General features: G+C 50.6%; 1 protein-coding gene across 2 annotated transcripts in view; it reads right to left on the bottom strand.

Moving 5' to 3' along the window:
- LOC140403360 (EEF1A lysine methyltransferase 3-like) overlaps positions 1–26,019 on the bottom strand; it is a 231,709-nt gene that overhangs the window by 18,067 nt on the left and 187,623 nt on the right. The window contains exon 4 of one of the 2 annotated variants that reach the window (XM_072491268.1): positions 13,669–14,771. The exons of the other annotated variant lie outside the window; for it this stretch is intronic. Coding sequence (XP_072347369.1) covers positions 14,380–14,771 — 392 coding nt within the window. The 3' untranslated portion in view covers positions 13,669–14,379. Of the gene's footprint in view, positions 1–13,668; positions 14,772–26,019 lie in introns of those variants that run through there. 2 annotated transcript variants of the gene reach the window in all.

The raw sequence follows: 26,019 nt of genomic DNA, 5'->3' as shown, positions 1-26,019 counted from the left end.
GCAGAGCAGTTGCTTCACTATATGGACCCTTTCTCGACCTTCCCGTTGGACTGCGGGTAGTGTGGGCTCGAGGTAATGTGGTTGAATTGGTACGACTTGGCGAAATTGGACCACTCTTGGCTGTGGACGGTCACTCATGACAGTGAGCGGAATACCATGCCTGGCAAATGTCTCCTTGTCGGGCTTGATGACTGTCCTTGATGTGAGGTCTAACAGCTTCACAACTTCCGGGTAATTTGAGAAGTAATCTATGATGAGCACATAGTCACACCCATTGGCATTAGGCCTGAGTAGGATCTTGTAGCAGTATGACAGAGTACCCACTCCATCAAACACATCCGGATATTGCACCAGGATGTCATCAATGTCAGCCTGAAGATCCACATTGGAAGAGGACATGGCATGGACTCGCTGTACGAGGTTGAGGAGGTGGCATGCATGGGCACCAAGCAGGGAAGCCTTATCAGGCTTGACAATTTCGAATCGCAGTGTGACCTTGATGCTCTTCAGGAGGGTTTAAACTAGTTCAGCAGGGGCTTGGGAACCTGAATTGTAGCTCCAGTATACAGGAGGTTGAGAGGAGTGAGGTCATGAGTAAGGTTTCAAAGTTGCAGGAGTGTACCGGCAGGCAGGAAGGTGGTTTAAAGTGTGTCTTCTTCAATGCCAGGAGCATCCGGAATAAGGTGGGTGAACTTGCGGCTTGGGTTGGTACCTGGGAATTCGATGTTGTGGCCATTTGGAAGACACGGGGCGAAATTCTCCGATCCCCCGCCGGGTCGGAGAATCGCCGGGGGCTTGCGTGAATCCCGCCCCCGCCGGTTGCCGAATTCTCCGGCACCGGATATTCAGCGGAGGCGGGAATCGCGCCACGCCGGTTGCCCCCCCCCCCCCCCGCGATTCTCCGGCGTAGATTAAACCACCTACCTTACCGGCGGGACAAGACGGCGCGGGCAGGCTCCGGGGTCCTTGTGGGGGCACGGGGCAATCTGGCCCCAGGGAGCGCCCCCACGGTGGCCTGGCCCGCGATCGGGGCCCACCGATCCGCAGGCGGGCCTGTGCCGTGGGGGCACTCTTTCCCTTCCGTCTCCGCCATGGAGACTCCCACCACAGCGCATGTACGGGAATGCCGTCAGCGGCCGCTAACCCTCCCACGAATGCACCGCCTGGAGATGTCACTTCCGCGCCAGCTGGTGGGGCACCAAAGGCCTTTTCCGCCAGCTGGCAGGGCGGAAATTCGTCCGACGCCGACCTAGCCCCTTAAGGTTGGGGCTCGGCCCCCAAAGATGCGCGATGCCCGACTGATTTGCACCGTTTTGGGCGCCAGTCGGCGGACATCGCGCCGTTTCCAGAGAATTTCGCCCATGGATAGAGCAGGGACAGGAATGGTTGTTGCAGGTGCCGGGGTTTAGATATTTCAGTCAGCTCAGGGAAGGTGGTAAAAGAGGGGGAGGGGAGGCATTGTTAGTCAAGGACAGTATTATGGTGGCAGAAAGGACATTTGATGAGGACTCTTCTACTGAGGTAGTATGGGCTGAGGTTAGAAACAAGAAAGGAGAGGTCACCCTGTTAGGATTTTTCTATAGACCTCCAAAAGGTTCCAGAGATGTAGAGGAAAGGATTGCAAAGATGATTCTGGATAGGAGCGAAAGTAACAGGGTAGTTGTTATGGGGGACTTTAATTTTCCGAATATTGACTGGAAATGTTATAGTTCGAGTAGTTTAGATGTGTCTGCTTTTGTCCAATGTGTGCAGGAAAGTTTCCTGACACAGTACGTAGATAGGCCAACGAGAGGCAAGGCCATATTGGATTTGGTACTGGGTAATGAACCAGGACAGGTGTTAGATTTGGAGGTAGGTGAGCACTTTGGTGATAGTGACCACAACTCGATTACGTTTACTTTAGCGATGGGAAGGTATAGGTATGTACCGCAGAGCAAGAGTCATAGCTGGGGGAAAAGCAATTATGATGCGATGAGGCAAGACTTAGGATGCATCGGATGGGGAGGGAAAATGCAGGGGATGGGCACAATTGAAATGCAGAGCATGTTCAAGGAACAGCTACTGCGTGTCCTTGATAAGTATGTACCTGTCAGGCAGGGAGGAAGTGGTCGAGCGAGGGAACCGTGGTTTACTAAAGTAGTTGAATCACTTGTCAAGAGGAAGAAGGAGGCTTATGTAAAGATGAGACATGAAGGTTCAGTTAGGGCACTCGAGAGTTACAAGTTAGCTAGGAAATGACCTAAAGAGAGAGCTAAGAAGAGCCAGGAGTGGACATGAGAAGTCTTTGGCAGGTAGGATCAAGGATAACCCTAAAGTTTTCTATAGATATGTCAGGAATAAAAGAATGACTCGGGTAAGAGTAGGGCCAGTCAAGGACAGTAGTGGGAAGTTGTGCGTGGAGTCCGAGGAGATAGGACAGGTGCTAAATGAATATTTTTTGTCAGTATTCACACAGGAAAAAGCCAATGTTGTCGAGGAGAATACTGAGATACAGGCTACTAGACTAGAAGGGCTTGAGGTTAATAAGGAGGAGGTGTTAGCAATTCTGGAAAGTGTGAAAATAGATAAGTCCCCTGGGCCGGATGGGATTTATCATAGGATTCTCTGGGAAGCAAGGGAGGAGATTGCTGAGCCTTTGACTTTGATCTTTAAGTCATCTTTGTCTACAGGAATAGTGCCAGAAGACTGGAGGATAGCAAATGTTGTCCCCTTGTTCAAAAAGGGAAGTAGAGATAACCCCGGTAACTATAGACCAGTGAGCCTTACTGCTGTGTGGGCAAAGTCTTGGAAAGGTTTATAAGAGATAGGATGCATAATCATTTGGAAAGGAATAATTTGATTAGAGATAGTCAACATGGTTTTGTGAAGGGTAGGTCGTGCCTCACAAACTTTATTGAGTTCTTTGAGAAGGTGACCAAACAGGTGGATGAGGGTAAAGCAGTTGATGTGGTGTATATGGATTTCAGTAAAGCGTTTGATAAGGTTCCCCACGGTAGGCTATTGCAGAAAATACGAAGGCATGGGATTCAGAGTGATTTAGCAGTTTGGATCAGAAATTGGCTAGCTGGAAGAAGACAAAGGGTGGTGGTTGATGGAAAGTGTTCAGACTGGAGACCAGTTACTAGTGGTGTACCACAAGGATCTGTTTTGGGGCCACTGCTGTTTGTCATTTTTATAAATGACCTGGAGGAGGGCGTAGAAGGATGGGTGAGTAAATTTGCAGATGACACTAAAGTCGGTGGAGTTGTGGACAGTGTGGAAGGATGTTACAAGTTACAGCAGGACATAGATAAGCTGCAGAGCTGGGCGGAGAGGTGGCAAATGGAATTTAATGCAGAAAAGTGTGAGGTGATTCATTTTGGAAGGAATAACAGGAATACAGAGTACTGGGCTAATGATAAGATTCTTGGCAGTGTGGATGAGCAGAGAGATCTCGGTGTCCATGTACATAGATCCCTGAAAGTTGCCACCCAGGTTGAGAGGGTTGTTAAGAAGGCATACGGCGTGTTAGCTTTTATTGGTAGAGGGATTGAGTTTCGGAGCCATGAAGTAATGTTGCAGCTGGACAAAACTCTGGTGCGGCCGCATTTGGAGTATTGCGTGTAATTCTGGTCGCCGCATTATAGGAAGGATGTGGAAGCATTGGAAAGGGTGCAGAGGAGATTTACCAGGATGTTGCCTGGTATGGAGGGAAGATCTCATGAGGGAAGGCTGAGAGACTTGAGGCTGTTTTCGTTCGCGAGAAGAAGGTTAAGAGGTGACCTAATTGAGGCATACAAGATGATCAGAGGATTAGATAGGGTGGACAGTGAGAGCCTTTCTCCTCGGATGGTGATGTCTAGCACGAGGGGACATAGCTTTAAATTGAGGGGAGATAGATATAAGACAGATGTCAGTAGCACGGTAGCATTGTGGATAGCACAATTGCTTCACAGATCCATGGTCCCAGGTTCGATTCCAGCTTGGGTCATTGTCTGTGCGGAGTCTGCACGTCCTCCCCGTGTCTGCGTGGGTTTCCTCCGGGTGCTCCGGTTTCCTCCCACAGTCCAAAGATGTGCGGGTTAGGTGAATTGGCCAATGATAAATTGCCCTTAATGTCCAAATTGCCCTTGGTGTTGGGTGGAGGTGTTGAGTTTGGGTGGGGTGCTCTTTCCAGGAGCTGGTGCAGACTCGAGGGGCCGAATGGCCTCCTTCTGCACTGTAAATTCAATGATAATCTATGATTAATCTAGGACAAAGGTTCGGCACAACATCGTGGGCCGAAGGGCCTGTTCTGTGCTGTATTTTCTATGTTCTATGTTTACTCAGACAGTAGTAAGGGCGTGGAATGCCCTGCCTGCAACAGTAGGAGACTCGCCAACATTAAGTGCGTTTAAATGGTCATTGGATAGACATATGGACGATAATGGAATAGTGTAGATGGGCTTTAGAGTGGTTTCACAGGTCGGCGCAACATAGAGGGCCGAAGGGTCTGTACTGCGCTATGATGTTCTATGTTCTATGTTCTTGTTGGAGATGAATAGATGACAAGATCCTAGTGCAGTTAAAGCATTGCCATTATAATCGAGGAGCTGGCAGGCTGGTGGAAGAATTTTGGGTTGCTTTTTAATGCGGTCAAAATCAGCTTAAGAGATGAACAAAGAAAATTACAACACAGGAACAGGTCCTTCGGCCCTCCCAGCCTGCGCTGATCCAGATGCTTTATCTCAACCTGTCTTCTACTTTCCAAGGATCTACTTCCCTCTGTTCCCATTCATATATCTGTCTAGATGCATCTTAAATGATGCTATCGTGCCCGCCTCTACCACTTCCGCTGGCAAAGCGTTCCAGGCACCCGCCACCCTCTGCGTAAAAAACTTTCCACGCACATCTCTCTTAAACTTTCCCCCTCTCACCTTGAAATCATGACCCCTTGTAAACCACTCTTGGAAAAAGCTTTTTGCGAGCCACCCTGTCCATACCTCTCATAATTTTGTAGACCTCAATCAGGTCCCCCCTCAACCTCCGTCTTTCCAATGAAAACAATCCTAATCTACTCAATCTTTCTTCATAGCTAGCACCCTCCATACCAGGCAACATCCTGGTGAACCTCCTCTGCACCCTCTCTAAAGCATCCACATCCTTCTGGTAATGCGACCAGAACTGCACGCAGTATTCCAAATGTGGCCTAACCAAAGTCCTATACAACTGTAACATGACCTGCCGAGTCTTGTACTCAATATCCCGTCTGATGAAGGCAAGCATGCTGTATGCCTTCTTGACCACTCTTATGGACCTGAACTCCCAGATGTCTCTGTACATCAATTTTCCCCAGGACTCTTCCATTGACCGTATAGTCCGCTCTTGAATTAGATCTTCCAAAATGCATCACCTCGCATTTGCCTGGATTGAACTCCATCTGCCATTTCTCTGCCCAACTCTCCAATCTATCTATATTTTGCTGTATTCTCTGACAGTCCTCCTCGCTATCTGTAACTCCACCAATCTTAGTATCATCTGCAAACTTGCTAATCAGACCACCTCTACCTTCGTCCAGATCATTTATGTATATCACAACCAACAGTGGTCCGAGCACGGATCCCTGTGGAACACCACTAGTCACCTTTCTCCATTTTGAGACACTCCCTCCCACCACTACTCTCTGTCTCCTGTTGCCCAGCCAGTTCTTTATCCATCTAGCTAGTACACCCTGAACCCCACACAACTTCACTTTTTCCATCAACCTGCCATGGGAAACTTTATCAAACTCACAGATTGGCAGAAGCACCAGTGTCCAGCTTGAACTGGATGCTGCATTGATTTACATGTATGACAGCACGCCATCCGTCCGCGGAATCCACATGGAGGATGATAGGCGTCTTGCTGAATTTGAGGAGGATACTCACATGTAGTGATGATGCCCACACGATAGGGGGACTCCAGGCAGTCGTCCTCTGGATCCGTAGTGCTACCAGGATCAGAATCCAGTAAACCTTGCTGTACACATCGAACGTGCTTGCGTTAGAAGTGGGATCGCTGGCCCTTGACTGGTGGTGCAGACCTGCACAAGGCTGCATAATGTCCAGGCTTCCCGCAGTTTAAACATCGCCTGCCTTTTGCAGGGCATTGCCGCTTTAAGTGGGCGGTGCCGCAGTTCGGGCACGACATGATGTTGGCGTCATTACGCTCCGTGCGTCTTCGCACATGCGCAGTGCGGTCAGTCGACATTCGCACCTGCGCAGTTTGGTTTTCGGCCGCTTCGTTCTCCCGTTCGTGTTGCGCATGTGTGGGGCCCGGGAAAAGCGCGCAAAATGATACGGAGGCGCTGCATCCGGGCGATGGCCCGTACACTCTCTACCTTGTGGGAGGCAAGTTGTTCTTGTTCTGCCGATTTGAAACGGGAGAACCGATTTCTCGCATGCTCATGCACTATACACGGCTCGATTGCGACTGGCAGGGTCATGTGCTTAAATTTGAGGAGTTGCTCCCGCAAGGAATCGGAGTGTACCCCAAACACGATCTGATCCTGGATGATGGAATCAGCGGTGTCACCATAATTGCAGGACTGCGCTAATATACGGAGATGAGTTAGAAAGGATTGGAAAGGTTCATCCGTACCCTGAAGGCGTTGCTGGAAGATATAGCGCTCAAAGCTCTCGTTTGTTTCGACTTCACAGTGACTGTCGAACTTCTCCACAACGGTCTTGAATTTGGTCTTGGCCTGGCTGTCGGTAAAATTAAGCGAAGTGAAAATCTGGATTGCTTGGTCCCACGCAGTTAATAGGAGCAGCGCGGTATTTCTGGCATCGGACGCACCCTCGAGGCCCGAGGCCTCAATGTAGAGAAGGAAACTTTGCTTGAAGACCCGCCAGTTGGCTCCGAGGTTGCCGGAGATCCGTAGCTGTGGAGGGGCCTAGATTTTCTCCATGCCGCTGGAAGGCACTTGCTGGTCACGGAATCACTCGAGGTAAACCACTTAGAGATAGTAAACTACTGGTACCATGTCGTGTTATTCATCCTGGGGTAACACGGACTGCAATTGGATGCAGTTGTACTTGAAAGTAGACTCCAAACTGTGACGTTAGTTCAATACGTTTTATCGAACTTGTTAAGCAGTGCACACAGTTCGCTGTGGGTGTGACACTCTACTAATCTAAACGTGCTTGCTATAACTAACTAGACCAGACTAGCTCTGAGCCACCCTCACTGTCACTACAGTTATCACCAGTGGAAAGAGGCAGAATGCTGATGCCTCGTCTGTTTTATAGTGGGGGAACCACCTTCTAGTGTTCTGCCTGGTGATTGGTTGTGTTCTGTCCTGTATGTTGATTGGCTGTACTGGGTACCAGCCACTGCCTGTCTGGATCTCATTATGTGCATGAGTGCATATCATGACAACACCCTGAAGGGCAGCACGGTAGCATTGTGGATAGCACAATTGCTTCACAGCTCCAGGGTCCCAGGTTCGATTCCGGCTTGGGTCACTGTCTGTGCGGAGTCTGCACGTCCTCCCCGTGTGTGCGTGGGTTTCCTCCGGGTGCTCCGGTTTCCTCCCACAGTCCAAAGATGTGCAGGTTAGGTGGATTGGCCATGATAAATTGCCCTTAGTGTCCAAAATTGCCCTCAGTGTTCGGTGGGGTTGCTGGGTTGTGGGGATAGGGTGGAGGTGTTGACCTTGGGTAGGGTGCTCTTTCCAAGAGCCAGTGCAGACCCGATGGGCCGAATGGCCTCCTTCTGCACTGTAAATTCTATGATAATCTATGAAGGGATCACATTTTGTCGCTGACGCCCAATTCAATGGGCCATCACGAACCTTGCCAGAGGCCAATGGTCCCAGAGAATTGTCCCTAAATTATTTAAAACCCACCTCTTGAACTAAACTTTTAGACATCTGTGCTATTGCCGCATTCATTAGTTGGTGTCAACTTTGTTTGACTGTGTTTTTGTGAAGGGCTCTCATTATGTTAAAGCGGACGTGTTGCCAAAAGTGCTGAGGGGTGAATATATGCCCTCGGTTTAAATTCAGCATCATAGGTTCCAGGTGTAACATAAAAATAATAATCTTTATTATTGTCACAAATAGGCTTACATTAACACTTCAATGAAGTTACTGTGAAAATCCCCTAGTGACCACATTCCGGCGCCTGTTCGAGTACTTTGAGGGAGAATTCAGAATGTCCAACTCACCTAACTGCACATCTTTCAGGACTTGTGGGAGGATGCCGGAGCACCCGGATGGATCCATGAAGGCACGGGAAGAACATGCAGACTCCGCACAGACAGTGACCCAAGCTGGGAATCGACCCGGATCTCTGGTGCTGTGTGTGGTGGTATGTATTAGGGGTCATGTGGGACTGTGAAGCCGTGATGCTACTGGCTGACAGATCCCGGGTCCTGGTTGGTTGCCGACTGCCGAACCCGAGCTTCTCCCCGCCGCTTCATTCTGTTGCTGAGCTGCTGGGGACAAGTCTCGCTTAATAATGTCTGAATCGACATCATCACTTCTCGTCTCTCTCATATGTCATTGTGCGCTACAATTTATGAAGCGAGCTTAAAAGACTATGGAGCTCCGGATCGCCCAGGAATGCCTGCGGATCAGCCCCCACGCAACGAACTCGGCAGCAGTATTTAAACACTGGCAAGCATGCTTTGAAGGCTACCTCCGAACGGCCCCCGGCCGGATCACAGAAGACCAGAAAATGCAGGTCCTGCACTCGAGGGTAAGCCCGGAAATTTACCCTCTCATAGAAGCCGCAGAGGATTTCCCGACGGCGCTCGCATTACTGAAGGGCATCTACGTTCGGCCCGTTAACCAGGTCTACGCGCGCCACCAACTCGCAACGAGACGGCAAAGTCCCGGAGAATCGCTAGAAGAATTCTACGCCGCGCTGCAAATTTTGGACGGGGCTGCAGCTGCCCACCGGTGAACGCGATCGAACACACGGACATGCTAATTCGCGATGCATTTGTGGCAGGTATGAACTCTCCCCAAATCCGCCAAAGACTTTTAGAAAGAGAGTCGCTAGGACTCTCAGAGGTACGGGCCCTTGCTGCTTCCCTAGATGTGGCCTCGCAAAACGCCCGCGCCTACGGCTCCGACCGCGCGGCAGCCCCATGGGCTCCGTGGACCCCCATCGCGACAACCCCCCCCCCCCTCGCAGGCTTGCGTGGTTAAAGCGCCAGACAATCCCGGGGGGGCCCGCTGCTATTTCTGCGGCCAAGCGAAACACCCCCGGTAGCGCTGCCCGGCCCGCGCAGCTATTTGTAAAAGCTGCGGCAAGAAGGGCCATTACGCGGCAGTATGCCAGTACCGGGGGGGGTCGCCGCAATCCCCGGAGAAGAACGAGCCCAGCACATCCCAAACGCTCCCCAACCCCCCCCCCCAGCGCCCCATGTGCGACCCGCGGGTGCTGCATTTTGGGTCCCGTGCACCACGAGGGGAGGATGGGCGCCGCCATCTTGTGACCCCCCAGCCACGTGCGATTCATGGGGGTGGACATTTTGTCCACCCCCGACCACATGCGATCCATGGGGGCGGCCATTTTGTCCACCCCCGGCCGCGTGCGATTCATGGACGCCACCATCTTGGTTGACAACAAAGGACCCTAGCATCGACGGCTCCACGGGGTCCGAAGAAAACGCCGTGACACTACTACCACGACTGGCTTCGGTGACACTGGATCAATCACGGCCCCGGACGCTCCAGACGACGACAACAACTGTGCTGATCAACGGACACGAGACACCATGCCTGATCGACTCCGGGATCACTGAAGGTTTTATTCACCCAGACACGGTAAGACGCTGTTTTCTGACCATCCATCCAAGCACGCAAAAGATTTCCCGAGCTGCAGGATCCCACTCCGTAGAGATCAAAGGGTTCTGCATCGCGAACCTAACGGTGCAAGGGAGGGAGTTTAAGAACTACAGGCTCTACGTCCTTCCCAACTCTGCGCGCCCACATTACTGGGATTAGATTTCCAGTGTAACCTGCAGAACCTAACATTTCAATTTGGCGGCCCAATACCCCCACTCACTATCTGCGGCCTCGCAACTCTCAAGGTTGAACCGCCGTCCTTGTTTGCAAACCTCACCCCGGATTGCAAACCCGTCGCCACTAGGAGCAGACGGTACAGCGACCAGGACCGGATATTTATTTGGTCTGAAGTCCAGCGGTTGCTGAAGGAAGGCATAATCCAGGCCAGCAATAGTCCCTGGAGAGCCCAGGTGGTAGTAGTAAAGACCGGGGAGAAGCAAAGGATGGTCGTAAACTATAGCCAGACCATCAACAGGTACACACAGCTAGATGCGTACCCTCTCCCCCGCATATCTGCCATGGTCAATCGGATTGCCCAGTATAAGGTCTTCTCCACCGTGGACCTCAAGTCCGCCTCCAACCAGCTCCCCATCCGCCCAGGTGACCGCAAGTACACAGCCTTCGAGGCAGACGGGCGCCTATACCACTTCCTAAGGGTCCCATTTGGTGTCACAAATGGGGTCTCGGTCTTCCAACGGGAGATGGACCGAATGGTTGACCAGCACGGGTTGCAGGCCACGTTCCCGTATCTCGACAACGTAACCATCTGCGGCCACGATCAGCAGGACCACAACGCCAACCTCCAAAAGTTCCTCCAGACCGCTAACGCCCTGAACCTCACATACAACAAGGAAAAGTGCGTTTTTAGCACAAACCGGTTGGCCACCCTGGGATACATAGTGCGCAATGGGATAATAGGCCCCGACCCCGAACGCATGCGCCCCCTTATGGAATTTCCCCTCCCCCACTCTGCGGCCGCTCTGGCGGCCACCCTTAATCAAGCGGGCAGACCCGTGGCCTTTTTCTCCCGGACCCTCCACACCTCAGAAATCCGCCACTCCTCAGTGGAAAAGGAAGCCCAAGCCATAGTGGAAGCTGTGCGACATTGGAGGCATTACCTGGCCGGCAGGAGATTCACTCTCCTCACTGACCAATGGTCGGTAGCCTTCATGTTCGATAATGCACAGCGGGGAAAAATTAAAAATGACAAGATCTTAAGGTGGAGGATCGAGCACTCCACCTTCAACTATGAGATCTTGTACCGTCCCTGAAAGCTGAACGAGCCGTCCGATGCCCTAATCCGCGGCACATGTGCCAACGCACAAATAGACCGCCTCCAAGCCCTCCACGAGGACCTCTGCCACCCGGGGGTCACTCGATTCTACCATTTCGTAAAGTCCCACAACCTCCCCTACTCTGTGGAGGAGGTCCGTACAGTCACCAGGAACTGCCACATCTGCGCAGAGTGCAAACCGCACTTTTTCAGGCCGGATAGAGCGCACCTGATCAAGGCTTCCCGCCCCTTTGAACGCCTCAGTTTGGATTTCAAAGGGCCCCTCCCCTCCACTGACCACAATGCATACTTCCTGAACGTGGTGGACGAGTACTCCCGTTTCCCCTTCGCCATCCCCTGCCCCGACATGACAGCGGCCACAGTTATTAAAGCCCTTGGCACCATATTCACACTGTTCGGTTGCCCCGCGTATATCCATAGCGACAGGGGGTCCTCCTTCATGAGTGACGAGCTGCGCCAGTTCCTGCTCAGCAAGGGCATAGCCTCGAGCAGGACGACCAGCTACAACCCCCGGGGGAACGGGCAAGTAGAGAGGGAGAACGGCACGGTCTGGAAGACCGTCCTACTGGCCCTACGGTCTAGGAGTCTCCCAGTTTCCCGGTGGCAGGAGGTCCTCCCGGATGCTCTCCACTCCATCCGGTCGCTGCTGTGTACCACCACTAACCAAACGCCTCATGAGCGCCTCCTTGTCTTCCCCAGGAAGTCCTCCTCCGGAACATCGCTGCCGACCTGGCTGGCGGCCCCAGGACACATCTTGCTCCGGAAACATGTGCGGGCGCACAAATCGGACCCGTTGGTCGAGAGGGTTCACCTTCTCCACGCGAACCCACAGTACGCCTACGTGGAGTACCCCGACGGCCGACAGGACACGGTCTCCCTGCGGGACCTGGCGCCCGCCGGCAACACTCACACCCCCTCGACACCGATCATCCCCTCCCTGCCACCGGCGCACCCCGCCACCGCCCCCTTCCTGGGGGGGATCGGTCCTCCTCCCGTGCCCGCCCAGGAGTAAAACAGGAACAAACACCGAAACGCTCCCGGAGACGACAACGCCCGAACAAGCACCTGCACCACCACCGGGGCTGAGGCGATCGACGAGGAAAACCAGACCGCCCGCTCGACTCGTGGAATCCGCATGACACCAAGAATGTTGTTGTAACAAAAAAATATTTTTTGCTATTATTGTAAATAGTTTTTCACAAACTTGTACATAGCCCAGTGTAGGGCTAAAACTGTAGTAACATGTCCGAAAGTTTCCTTCCAGGGCCAGCCTTGTAAACCCCTACCACCATGCGAACCACCACCCCGCCGGGTTCCTTTTTAACAAGGGGTGAATGTGGTGGTATGTATTAGGGGTCATGTGGGACTGTGAAGCCGTGATGCTATTGGCTGACAGATCCCAGGTCCTGGTTGGCTGCCGACTCCTGGCTCTGCCCTGAAGGCGGAGTATAAGAACCCGAGCTTCTCCCCGCCGCTTCATTCTGTTGCTGAGCTGCTGGGGACAAGTCTTGCTTAATAAAGCCTGAATCGACTTCATCACTTCTCGTCTCTCTCGTAAGTCATTGTGCGCTACACTGTGAAGCAAGATAGTTCTAACTTTCGTGCCACCCAGTGTATCTTCTTTCACTGCTGGAAGCAGGGTTCAAATTGGAGGTGAGCAGAGAGAAAATGAACTAGCTCACTTAGGAGGCAGCACGGTGGCACAGTGGGTTGCACTGCTGCCTCAGTGCCAGGGATCCGGGTTAAATTCTGGCCTTGGGTGACAGGATGGAGTCTGCACGTTCTTCCATGTCTGCATAGGTTTCCTCTGGGTGCTCCGGTTTCCTCCCACGGTCCAAAGATGTGCAGGTTGGATGGATTAGCCAGGATAATTTGCCCCATAGTGTCCAACAATGTGCATGTTGGGTGTGGTTATGGGGTTACAAGGATAGTGCTGGGCAGTGGAACCTAGCCCCGATGCTCTTTCAGAGGGTCGGTGAAGACTTGATAGGTCAATGTGGGGATTCTATGATTCTATGAAGTGAAGTGCCTAGCTTGTACCATGCTCAGACTGAGCCATGGCCCCATAGAAAGATTAAAAAGTCCAGAAAACTTACAGCCCAGACAGAGATAATTTTACCCATCAGTAAATGGCGGTTAGTAAAGAGGTGGCCAGCCTACTCCCAAAGTCCAGCTATTGGCCTTCAGCCCTCCAAGTTAATGCACTTAACAAAGTATTTTCCATGCAGTGTGCTTCCTGGCTCTATCACCCCTTCAAGCAGCGAATTCCTGACCCTCGGCCATTCCCTCGGTGAAAAAGTATCTCCACATCACCCCTCTAATACTTATACCGCAGTTACATTAGTCTGATTATTCTGTCTGCTCTATCCATGTTCCTCACAAATTTTTCACACCTCAATTCAAACTCCCGTAGGCCTTCTGTGTTCGAATGAAAACCAACAGGCCTATCTAACCTTTTCTCACAGCGAAAACTCTGAATTTCAGGCAGTGTGTTGTGAGTGATGCTTCTCGCAGAAGCATTTATTCTTGTAAATATTGAAAATCACCTCAAAGTGTAACAAAGAGAGTGACTCGAAACTGACCATCACCAGTTTATTTCAGCTTATTATAATTCATTGTTGAGATGCGCGTGTTGTTGTCGAGGCCCAAATTTATTGGCCATCCCTCATTGGCTCTGAGAGGTTGGTGATCAGTTTGTTATCTACATGACTGCAAGCCCAGAATGCTTTGCGTTTGGGTGCACCCTAAGTATTGGAGAAATAAAATATATCCACTTCTGCTCAACAATGCTGCATCCTGTTTAATTCAAACAAGCTTCTGGGCAGAATTTTCCAGCCCCTCCCACTGACAGCATTTTACAGTCCCACAAAAGTCAATGGCATTTTCCACGGCTCAACATATCTCGCACCACCTTCCCTGCGGATAAGACGGTAAAATTCTGCCCATTGTTCCTGCAATCTTCACACGCATTCATACAATAGGGCAGGAAAAATTTGGCAGGGTTAATGCATTATTTCTGAGCTGTGCTTTGCACTGTTCAATTTGTGTTAGATACAGGGTGAATTGTGATGACTCTGGGCCAGGTTTCCTCATCATCCAGTTACTCTGATTACAATGATACTAATACGTACAGGGACGGTGCATTAGTGTCAGGATCAAAGTTAGATCTCGAAACTCTGCACCATTCAATCATCCAACTCTGACGTGTTAGGCCCACCTCGTCCTTGCCTATTTCATTGATCTGTCCTCTGACAACTTTTGCTTCATTTTCTGCAACATTCTCCCATTATCAGGCAGGATATTTCTTGGTAATTTTGTACAAATTGATTCCCTGATCTGGGACAGTGTGAACAATTTCGGAATCGAAGTACTCTGGAAGAACCTTCTCGTAAAAATCAACGGTTCCCAGTTCCACCCACATCTTAGAGCAGAAGTAAATGATCGTGTTTTGATTGCTCAGGTGTTGCAGGGTCGCGATCAGAAAATGGAATTCTGATGGCCTGTAGATGATATCGGAGCCAAGGATGTAGTCGTAGTCTGTGGGGAACTGCTCGTGGTCTTTACCCCACATTAGAGCGGACACTTTTGCCCGTGGCATCATGTCACTGGTGATGTTTTTGCTGACGTTGTACTCTAATTGATCCAGAACGAACGGTCGATCAGTCAAAGTTACATCACCACCTGCCAGAGGAATGTTAAAGGGTCACAACTTATTTCCATTTATTGCTTTTCTTTGACAGCATTACAAACGATAAATGTGGACAGAGACGATTCTGGGCAAAGCAGATTAATGCAGTGAATGACACACTTCTGCAGAATATTGGCACCGAGGGAGCAAGCAGGATGTTGGATCATCAAACTCATTGGGCAACATTTATTGACCTGTGTTCAATAACAATGTAAATTTTTAGAAGAATGAGGTGATCTTATTGAAACATATGACATCCTGAGGGGATTTGATTGGGGAGAAACCATCCATTTGTCTCCAGTTGTGAGAAAACAAATGTTTTCTCCCAGATGGTCGTCAGACTGTGGAATTCTCTTCCCCAGAGATCAGTGAAGGCTGCATCATTGAATTTACTCAAGGCAGAGTTAGACAGATTTTGGGTCAATTATGGGGATCACAGCCAAGAAAGTGGAGTTGGGACCACAACCGGATCAGCCAATGATGTGACTGACTGGTGGAGCAGACTTGGGGGGGGGGGGGGGGGGTGAATGGCTCACACCTGCATCTATGTCTTTATAAATTCAGCAACATGTGTTGAAGCTTTGCCATTAGATTTTGCAGATTTGAATCCAGTGAAAATTTATGAAATTAGAAAAATGTCTTCAGGACAAAACTAGATCTTAACGTCCTGCGACAGTGTGACACCCAGGATAGTCTCCCAAATGTTATTTCTGCTGGCGAGCTCAATATCATCCCTTCGAGCTGCCATACTATAGTGAATAGGAGGCTATTGGATGTACATTGAAACTGTGGTAAACCACTGTTGCACCTATATTAGGTGATGTATGGTAGGACCTGTACTACAGGTACAACGGTAGTCCCTGCCTGCTGGCTCCGCCCAGTAGGCGGAGTATAAATATGCGCGTCCTCCGTGCAGCAGCCATTTCACCAGCTGCTGTGGGAGGCCACACATCTTAGAGCAATAAAGTCTCAGTTGTATTCAACTCTCGTCTTTGTGCAGTTGACGGCAGCATGGTAGCATTGTGGATAGCACAATTGCTTCACAGCTCCAGGGTCCCAGGTTCGATTCCGGCTTGGGTCACTGTCTGTTCGGAGTCTGCACATCCTCCCCGTGTGTGCGTGGGTTTCCTCCGGGTGCTCCGGTTTCCTCCCACAGTCCAAAGATGTGCAGGTTAGGTGGATTGGTCATGATAAATTGCCCTTAGTGTCCAAAATTGCCCTTAGTGTTGGGTGGGGTTGCTGGGTTGTGGGGATAGGGTGGAGGTGTTGACCTTGGTAGGGTGCTCTTTCCAAGAGCCGGTGCGGACTCGATGGGCCAAATGGCCTCCTTCTGCACTGTACATTCTATGATAATCGTGCATCAGAAACACAATTGGTTCACTCATGTCCTTCAGGAATGGGCAAGCCACCCTCAACTAGACTGCCCCATATGTGGTTCGATTCTCATTGAATATGATCAATTCTCCATTCTCCTCCCAAGCACCCAGGAAGACAAAGGATTAAGTCAGCTGTCACCTAGCAGGAAGTTAGGATGCAAAATGTACACCGTGTCCAGTTGAGCCAACAAGATCCTGTTCACGATCAACAAGAGACAGGTGGATAATTTAGGAACATTTCAAAAGAAAACTTGCTAATCAACAGTCTGTCATAGTCGTACACACAGAATCAAAGCTTCTGTCCAGAGAGGACATTGTTGATAGTGTGATGGGAGTTCTCAGCACATTGGACAGGATAGATGAATAACAGATTTGCCATCAAAGTCTGACATGCCTGAGCGAGGGTGCGTCAAAGGAAGCAGCACAATCATATGCCACACAATCCTGGCAGTGTAGAGTCTGGCATAACTCCATCATTCTTAAGCAAAGGGACCAAGGCTGGTTCAATGTGGGGTGTACAAGAGTATCCCGGGACTAAATCAGGGGCATATGAAAATATAGCAGGAAATGAGTGAAATGACAAACAGATGGACATAAATTGTAAACACTGAGGGCACGATACCATGCACAGAGCTCAGTCACCCCATAAATAATGGATCAGGAGAAAGATATGCAAGTCTGTCACACCCAGTCGCAAAATTCTAGTGGACAACGAAACACCCTCTAAAGGAGGAACCTTTGTGAACATTCGCACCTTCAACAAATTTGGTATCCGTCACATGAGCACAAAAGATTGAAGTGTTTATAACCATCTTCAAGCTGTAAGGGCCCTTCCTGTTGATTCCTTATTTCCCATTTTGTTTACTTTGTGGTTATTATTTTTGATCCATGCATGTTTAATGGACAGATGCCTTTAAGTCGGGCAGAGGGTGTGAGAGGAGCTGACAAGTTGCAAAATAAAACAAAATTTGAAGAGGATGAAGTAGAAACCTTTTTTCGGGCATGTGTGAAAATAGCAATCCAAAGGGAGTGAGTGGTCAAAAGGAAAGTGGATATTACCCATGCAAAGTAAATCGGCGAGTCGGGCGGAGGAAGTTTTATGTTTTCCTGTCAAAGGGGGTGTCTAAGGATTATGGTGAAGTAAAAAATACTATTCTAGGTGAATGTGAATTTGTTCCCAAGGCATATAGGCAAAAGTGTCAGAATTTAAAGAGACAACCAAGTCAGATTGATGCCGTATTTGAAAGGGTTTAAGCGGAACAATTTTAATCGCTGGGTATGAGCATTCGTTACTTGAAATTACTTATGAGACTCTGAGAAAGATCCTTCTCTTGGAAGATTTTAAGAATTACCTACCTTCTGTGAAAAGGTCACATGTTGAAGACCAAAGGGTGATGACCACAAAGCAAGCAGCCATTGTGGCTGATGATTATGAGCTGATCCATAAACATCGCCCCAGAAAATTGAAAAGGATAGGAAGTGGGAGAGTGAAAAACAGGTAGGAAGTCAAGATCCCCATCCCAGACCAGGAAGGATTGTAGGAACTGGGGGTGATAGTGAGATTCAAAGGCCTAGGTGTTATCATTGTAATAAGGTGGGGCACGTTCATTCAGCATGTTGGAAGTTGCAAGGAAAACCCATAGGACCTATTGGAGTTCATAAGGAGGATTCTGAAAAGGGAACAAAAGTGGAGGGCAGACTGTAGCTCTAACTGGACTTAGCTGTGGGAACAGGTATGACGAATGAGGTAGCTGAGAGGATTTTTGTCTAAGGGGAAGATCACCCCATTTTCATCAACCGAAGTCGCAGAACCCAGAATTATTTTAAGGGACACAGGTGCTCCTCAAACTCTCTTGCTGGTGAAGGATTTGGTTTTCCCTCCAAAGAGTTCAATGCAAGCTAAGGTATCAGTAAATGGGCTAAGTGGAGATGGTATCCCAGTTCCATTGTATAAAGTAAAATTAGAGTGTAATTTATTGTCAGGTCCAGGGGCTGGATTCTCCAGTATCGGCGCGATGTCCGCCAACCGGCGCCAAAAACGGCGCAAATCAGTCCGGCATCGCGCCGCCCCAAAGGTGCGGAATCCTCTGCATCTTGAGGGGCCGAGCCCTCACCTTGAGGGGCTAGGCCCGCGTCGGTCTGATTTCCGCTCCGCCAGCTGGCGGGAAAGGCCTGTGGTGCCCCGCCAGCTGGGGGCGGAAATGACTTTGCCGGGCGGCGCATGCGCGGGAGCGTCAGCAGCCACTCACGGCATCCCCGCGCATGCGCAGTGGAGGGAAAACCAAATCCTTCACCAGCAAGAGAGTTTGAGGAGCACCTGTGTCCCTTAAAATAATTCTGGGTTCTGCGACTTCGGTGGAGACCATAGCGAAGGCGGAGGGAAAACAGTGCCCCCTCCGGTGGCGGAGAATTCGCGACATGGCGGGGGCGGGATTCACGCCGGCCCCCGGCGATTCTCCGACCCGGTGGGGGGTTGGAGAATCGCGCCCCAGTAGTTATTGGAGATTAAGGTCACTCCACAATCAGATGCTAGAGTGGCCAAAGTGTTTGGCAGGACTTAATTAATTAATCCCCAGGTAGCAGATCACGAGATACATAAATTAGCACAGTCAGCGCTTACAGATGTTGAGGCTGCTGGAGTTCCAGACTGTTATTACATTAAGATGGAGTTCTGATGAGGAACTTCAGACATCCTCATGAAAATGACTTGTCACGAGTAGGCTTCAAATGAAGTTACTGTGAAAAGCCCCTAGTCGCCACATTCCGGCACCTGTTCGGGGAGGCTGGTACGGGAATCGAACCGTGCTGCTGGCCTGCCTTGGTCTGCTTTTAAAAGCCAGCGATTTAGCCCAGTGTGCTAAACCAGCCCCAGTAGACCTGAGGACAAGGAATGGACAATTATTCATCAAACAGTGGCACTGGCCAAATATCGTGGGAAATACTGCGGATAGCACACGAGATACCAATGGCGGGATATGTGGGAATTCGGAAAACTCAGGCATCAGACAACAGGCATTTTTCCAGGACTGCATAAGGGTAAAGTGCGATTCTGTATAACCTGTCATACCTGTCAGGTAATAGGTAGACCACATGTGATTAAACCCGCAACTCTGATACGCATACCAGTGTTTGAAGAATTATTCAGTGGGTATCGGTAGATAGTGTAGGATAGTTTCCTAAAATGAAGGCAGCGCATCATGGATATGACAACCCAATTTTCAGAAGTTATACCTTTGAGAATAGGAAATGGTGGAAAAGCTGATGCAGTTTTTCACACGCCAGGGCTTACCCTTCTCAGTACAATCTGACCAGGGTTCTAACTTCATGTCTAAAATTGTGCAGGTCATAATTTGTGGTTCATATATCAAACACTTATCCACAAACCCAGGGAGCTTTGGAGCAATATCATCAGACTCTCAAGACAATGATTAGGGCTTTTTGCCATGAATATCCAAAGAGATTGGGACAAGGAATTGGATTTTGCCACCAGAGATTCTTCAAACAAATTTACCCATAAGGCATAAGAGCAGAATTAGGCCCCTCGGCCCATCTCGTCTGCTCCGCCATTCAATCATGCTTGATATTTTTCTCATCCCCATTCTCCTGCTTTCTCCCCCTAACCCCTGATCCCTTTATTAATCAAGAAGCTATCTATCTCCGTCTTAAAGACATTCGGTGATTTGGCCTCCACAGCCTTCTGCAGCAAAGAGTTCCACAGATTCACCACCCTCTGGCTGAAATAATTCCTCCTCATCTCTGTTTTAAACGATCATCACTTTAGTCTGAGATTGTGTCCTCTGCTTCTCGTTTTTCCTACTGGTGAAAACATCCTCTCCACATCCACTCTATCCAGGCCTCGCAGTATCCTCTAAGTTTCAATAAGATTGCCCCATATCTTTCTAAACTCCAACGAGTACAGACCCATAGTCCTCAACTGTTCCTCATACGACAACCTCTTCATTCCAGGGATCATTTTTGTGAACCTCCTCTGGACCCTTTTCAAGGCCAGCACATCCTTCCTTAGATACAAGGACCAAGACTGCTCATAATACTCCAAATGGCCAGAGCCTTATACAGCCTCAGAAGTACATCCCTGCTCTTGTATTCAAGCCCTCGCAACATAAATGCTAACATTGCACTTGCCTTCCTAACTGACGACATTAACCTTAAGAGAATCATGAGTCCCTTTGGGCTTCTGATTTCCTCAGCATTTCCCTATTTAGGAAATAGTCTGTGCCTCCATTCCTCTTTCCAAAGTGCATAACTTCACACTTTTCCACATTGTGTTCCATCTGCCACTTCTTTGCCAACTCTCCCAGCCTGTCAAGTCCTTCTGCAGCCCCCCTGCTTCCTCAATACTACCTGTCCCTGATCTTTGTATCATCTGCAAACGTAGCAACAGTGCCTTCCGTTCCTTCTTCCAAATCATTAATGTATATTGTAAAAAGTTGTGGTCCCAGCATCGATCCCTGAGGCACACCACTAGTCACCGGCTGCCATCCTGAAAAAGACCCCTTTATCCCCATTCTCTGCCTTCTACCAGTCAGTCAATCCTCTATCCATGCCAGGATCTTACCCTTAACATCATGGGCTCTTAATTTACTTAACAGTCTCCTAGCCGCACCTTGTCAAAGGCCTTCTCGAAATCTAAATAAATCACTTCCACTGGTTTCCTTTGTCTAACTTCCTTCTTACCTCCTGTCATGTGAGTGTCCCTTTAAGAAAGGTTTAGTCTCTTATCATGTGACTTGTAGCACATTGGACTGTGGCTGTCAGGTGAGAGGTTTTTCTTTTACTTTTCAGATCCAGTTTGACTGCTTTGGAAGGAGAAGGAGAAAGAAGCGTTTTTCCTGTCGTTCTCTGTTTTCATTTTAAAAGCTGTTCCAGTAAAAAGCACATTTGTTGTGGCTAACTTTAAAGATATAGCTGCTTTCCGGACGGAGTTTGAATCTGCTGGTTGGAACTGGATCAGAATTTCAGGAAAAGGACCAGTTCCATTCAAGTGAGGACACAGTGTGCTGGGCCACACCCTTGAAAAGGGGTTTTGGTTTAATTGGATTTTGTTATTGATTTGGAACAGCTAAGGGGGAATTCATTTTGTGTTATACCTAGATTACTGTAGCTGCGTGATGTCTTTGTGTTTGTAATTGATAAAAATTCTTGCTGTGTTTATATATATATATATATATATATATATATATGTTAACTACATTCTTAGAATAAACATTGTTTTGATTAAAGTGTCTTTGAAGTCTGATGAATCACACCTGCAGTGAAGGCTTTTGTGCTCATCCCAGCCAAATTCAACAGGAAGGCTGAACTTCATAATACACTTTGGAATTTCTAAGCCCTGGCCCATAACACTTCTCAAAGAACTCTTACAGATTTGTCAGGCATGACCTTCCCTTGACAAAGCCATGCTGACTCAGTCGTATTTTAACTTTCACTTCCAAGTACTCCGCAATCTCATCTTTAATAATGGACTCTAGCGGACGTCCGGTGGCGACAATGGAGTGAAAGGTCGCACATTCAGCAGCTCTCGCCCTCAGTGATTTTTTTAATGGTTTTTAAGACGGATTTTTCAGGAAATGTCTCAACATAAGTTGATCGAAGGGAGAGGAAAAGAAGGTGACCCTCAATTTATGGAATCGTGCCCAAATAAGAGTCGAAAAAGAAAAAACCAAAAGGTGAGTGAAAGCAAGGCTCAGAGGTCATCGGGCACAATGGTAATGAGACAAAGCGTGCCCATGCCAGCTCACTGGTCGATGGAGCAATGGGTCGAGTACCTGGATGAGAAGTTCGACCGGTATCGTAAGGAGTGTGCAGAAGACATGGCCCAAGTGATAGCCTCGATTAAGGAGGAGGTTGAACGGGTGGAGGAGAAAATGACGACCCAGAGGCAGGAGATTCTAAAGTTGCAGGAGCAGGAGACTGAACGCGAGGAGGAGTCCGCTGCGATGGCTTTGGAAATTAGCACACTACAGGACAGCCAGAAACGACTGCTGGATAAGGTAGAAGACTTGGCGAACCGGTCTCGCAGGCAAAATATCTGAATCGTCGGGCTGCCAGAGGGAAAGGAGGGATCAGATGCGGGTGCTGATGTACCATCAATGAATACGAGACGAATGGTGAACTATTGAGGCTTTATTGTGTGAGATGGAACCAAGAATGGGGGCAGCGCAGGAGAGCGTACACTTTTATACAGAGCCTGCTGGGTGGAACCAGCAGGCTGGGATTTACTGCAATGACTGGAGTACAATGGCAGTACCGTAATACACGTAGCGTATGATAAGTGGTGTTCACCACATTCACCCCCTGTTTAAAAAAGAGTCCAGCGGGGGTGAAGCGAAGTTACAGGTCGAGTCTGTTGGGGGCTTTGACCCTCCGCCGCGATCGCCTCAGTCCCGGTTGTGGTGTGGGCGCCGATGTGGGTACCTGCAACTCCGGGAGTGTGTTGTCCTCTCCTTCTTCACCCAGTAGTGGATCCGGTGGGGGGAGACGGGCGCTGCCGGGGTCGGGGTTGCGGTGATAGTCGCTGGTGGGGGAGTGAACGGCACAGGGGCAGGGGTGGCAACCGGAGGGGGAGGGGACGGTACCAGGTCGGGGGTAGTGGTGATGGTGGATGGGGAACCAGCGGGTGCCAGGTCCCGGAGGGAGACTGTTTCCTGTCGCCCGTCATGGTGTGCCACGTAGGCATACTGTGGGTTCACATGATTTATGGCTCCTCGCATGCTTCCAGAGGAGGACGGGCCCAGGAACAGTCAGCCAGGTTGGGAGCGAGACCCCGGAGGTGGACTTCCTAGGAAGGCAAACACACGTTCGTCTGGGGTCTCAGTGGTAGCAGTGCACAGGAGCGACCGGATGGAATGGAGCGCATTGGGGAGGACCTCCTGCCAGCAGGAGACCAGGAGACTCCTTAGACCAAAGGGCCAGCAGGACGGCTTTCCAGACCGTCGTGTTCTCCCTCGCCACCTGCCCGTTTCCCCGGGGGTTGTAGCTGGTCGTCCTGCTCGAGGCGATGCCTTTGCTGAGCAGGGACTGACGCAGCTCATCGCTCATGAAGGAGGATCCCCGATCGCTATGGATGTAGGTGGGGAAACCGAACAAGGTGAAGATATTGTGTAGGGCCTTGATGACAGTGGCAGAAGTCATGTCAGGGCATGGGATGGCGAAAGGGAAATGGGAGTACTCATCAATGATATTGAATATTAAGGAAGTACACGTTGCGGTCAGTGGAGGGGAGGGGCCCTTTGAAGTCGATGCTGAGGCGGGAGGGGCGGGAGGCCTTCACCAGGTGCGCTCTGTCCGGCCGGTAGAAGTGCGGTTTGCACTCCGCGCAGACCTGGCAGTCCCTGGTCACAGTCCTGACCTCCTCGGTGGAGTAGGGCAGGTTGCGGGCCTAGATAAAGTGGAAGAACCGGGTGACCCCCGGGTGTCAGAGGTCGTTGGGAGAGCCCGAAGGCGGTCTACTTGTGCGCTGGCACATGTACCACGGGACAGGGCACCTGGGGGCTCATTGAGTTTCCCAGGTCAATACAAGATCTCGTAGTTATAGGTGGAGAGTTTGATCCTCCACCTCAAGATCTTGTCGTTCTTAATCTTTCCCCGCTGTGTGTTACTAAACATGAAGGCAACCGACCGTTGGTCAGTGAGGAGAGTGAACCTCCTGCCGGCCAGGTAATGCCTCCAATGTCGCACAGCTTCCACAATGGCTTGGGCCTCCTTTTCGACAGAGGAGTGGTGGATTTCGGAGGCATGGAGGGTGCGGGAGAAGAAAGACACGGGTCTGCCCGCCTGGTTGAGGGTGGCGGCCAGAGCCACGTCCGATGCGTCGCTCTCCACCTGAAAGGGGAGGGACTCGTCGACTGCGTGCATCGTGGCCTTGGCGATGTCCGCCTTGATGTGGTTGAAGGCCCGGCGGGCCTGTCATCAGGGGGAAATTGGTGGACTTGATGAGTGGGCGGGCCTTGTCCGCATAATTAGGGACCCACTGGGTGTAATATGAGAAGAATCCCAGGCATCGTTTCAGTGCCTTGGGACAGTGAGGGAGGGTGAGTTCCAGGAGGGGGCGCATGCGGTCAGGGTCGGGCCCTAGTACTCCATTTTCCACAACGTAGCCAAGAATGGCTAAACGGGTCGTGCGGAAAATGCATTTCTCATTATTATAGGTAAGGTTAAGGAGTTTAGCGGTGTGGAGGAATTTCTGGAGATTCGGGTCGTGGTCCTGCTGGTCGTGGCCGCAGATGGTGACGTTATCCAGATACGGGAATGTGGCCCGCAATCCGTACTGGTCAACCATTCGGTCCATCTCTCGCTGGAAGACCGACACCCCATTGGTGACGCCGAAGGTAACCCTAAGGAAATGGTAGAGGCGGCCATCTGCTTCGAATGCAGTGTATTGGTGGTCCTCCGGGTGGATGGGGAGCTGGTGGTATGTGGATTTCAAGTCAACTGTGGAGAAGAGTCGATACTGCGCAATCTGATTGACCATGTCAGATATGTGTGGAAGGAGGTACGCTTCGAGCTGCGTGTACCGATTCATGGTCTGACTGAGTCGATGACCATCCGGTGTTTCACCCCAGTCTTAACTACCATCACTTGAGCTCTCCAGGGGTTGTTACTGGCCTCAATGACCCCCTCCCACAGAAGCCACTGGACTTCCGACCTGATAAAGGTCCTGTCCTGTGCACTGTACTGTCTGCTCCTTGTGACGATGGGCTTACAGTCCAGGGTGAGGTTTGCGAAGAGTAAGGGTGGATCAACCTTAAGGGTCGTGAGGCCACAGACGGTGAGGGGGGGGGGCAGGGGTCCGCCGAACTTCAGAGTAAGGCTCTGGAGGTGGCACTGGAAATCGAGACCCAGTAACAGGGCAGCACAGAGGTGGGGGCGGACGTAGAGCTGAAGTTGCTGTACTCTACACCCTGTACCGAGAGGGTCGCGGCGCTGTACCCCCGGATCTGTACGGAATGGGATCCGGAGGCCAGGGAGATTTCTGGGTGACGGGGAGAACCGGGAGGGAGCAGCGCCTTACTGTAGCTGGGTGAATGAAACTCTCCGTGCTCCCGGAGTCGAAGAGGCAGGTCGTCTCGTGCCCGTTGATCCGTACGGTCGTTGTAACGGTTGCGAGGTTGCGAGGCCGAGACTGATCGAGGGTGATGGAGGCAAGCTGCGGGAGGTGGCGGGAGGGCTGATCGGCAGCGGCGGAGGTATCGGCGGCCAGCGTACGGCCAGGTGAGCAGGGATCCTAGGGTGCGTTCCAAGATGGTGCCGAAGATGGCGGCGCCCACGGGGCGCACGTGGCGGCGAAGAAGCCCTTGGATCGCACCTAGGGGGTGTAGCGATGCTGGACCTGGAAACGGCAGCGACCGATCGGGCCTGGCAAACGGTGACAAAGTGGCCCTTCTTGCCACGCCCGTTGCAGGTCGCGCTCCGTGCTGGGCAGCGTTGTCTGGGGTGCTTGTTCTGGCCACAAAGTTAGCATTTGCGTTAGCTGGCTGCCGCACGGCGCAGGCGTGCGGTGCACCCGGGTCGGATGATGGTGGGGCCCATGACGCCCACGGGGGTGCGGCGCGGTCGGAGGTGTAGGACTCCAGATTGCGGGAGGCCACTCCCAAGGAGTTAGCGAGCTTTACAGTCTCTGTAAGGCCGAGTGTACCCCCTCTAATAATCGCTGGCGGACGTAATTGGACTTAATGCCTGTCACATAGGCGTCTCTGATCAGCAGTCCCGTGTGTTGGACTGCCGACACCGCCTGGCAATTACAGTTTCTGTCAAGTATCCGTAAAGCACGCAAGAAATCATCCTGAGACTCCCCCGGGAGCTGCCGTCCTGTGGCCAGGAGGTGCCTGGCGAAGACCTGATTTAC

This window comes from Scyliorhinus torazame, chromosome 27 (genome assembly GCF_047496885.1).
Source record: "Scyliorhinus torazame isolate Kashiwa2021f chromosome 27, sScyTor2.1, whole genome shotgun sequence".
NCBI lineage: Eukaryota > Metazoa > Chordata > Chondrichthyes > Carcharhiniformes > Scyliorhinidae > Scyliorhinus > Scyliorhinus torazame.
This window is presented reverse-complemented; position numbering and strand designations above follow the sequence as displayed.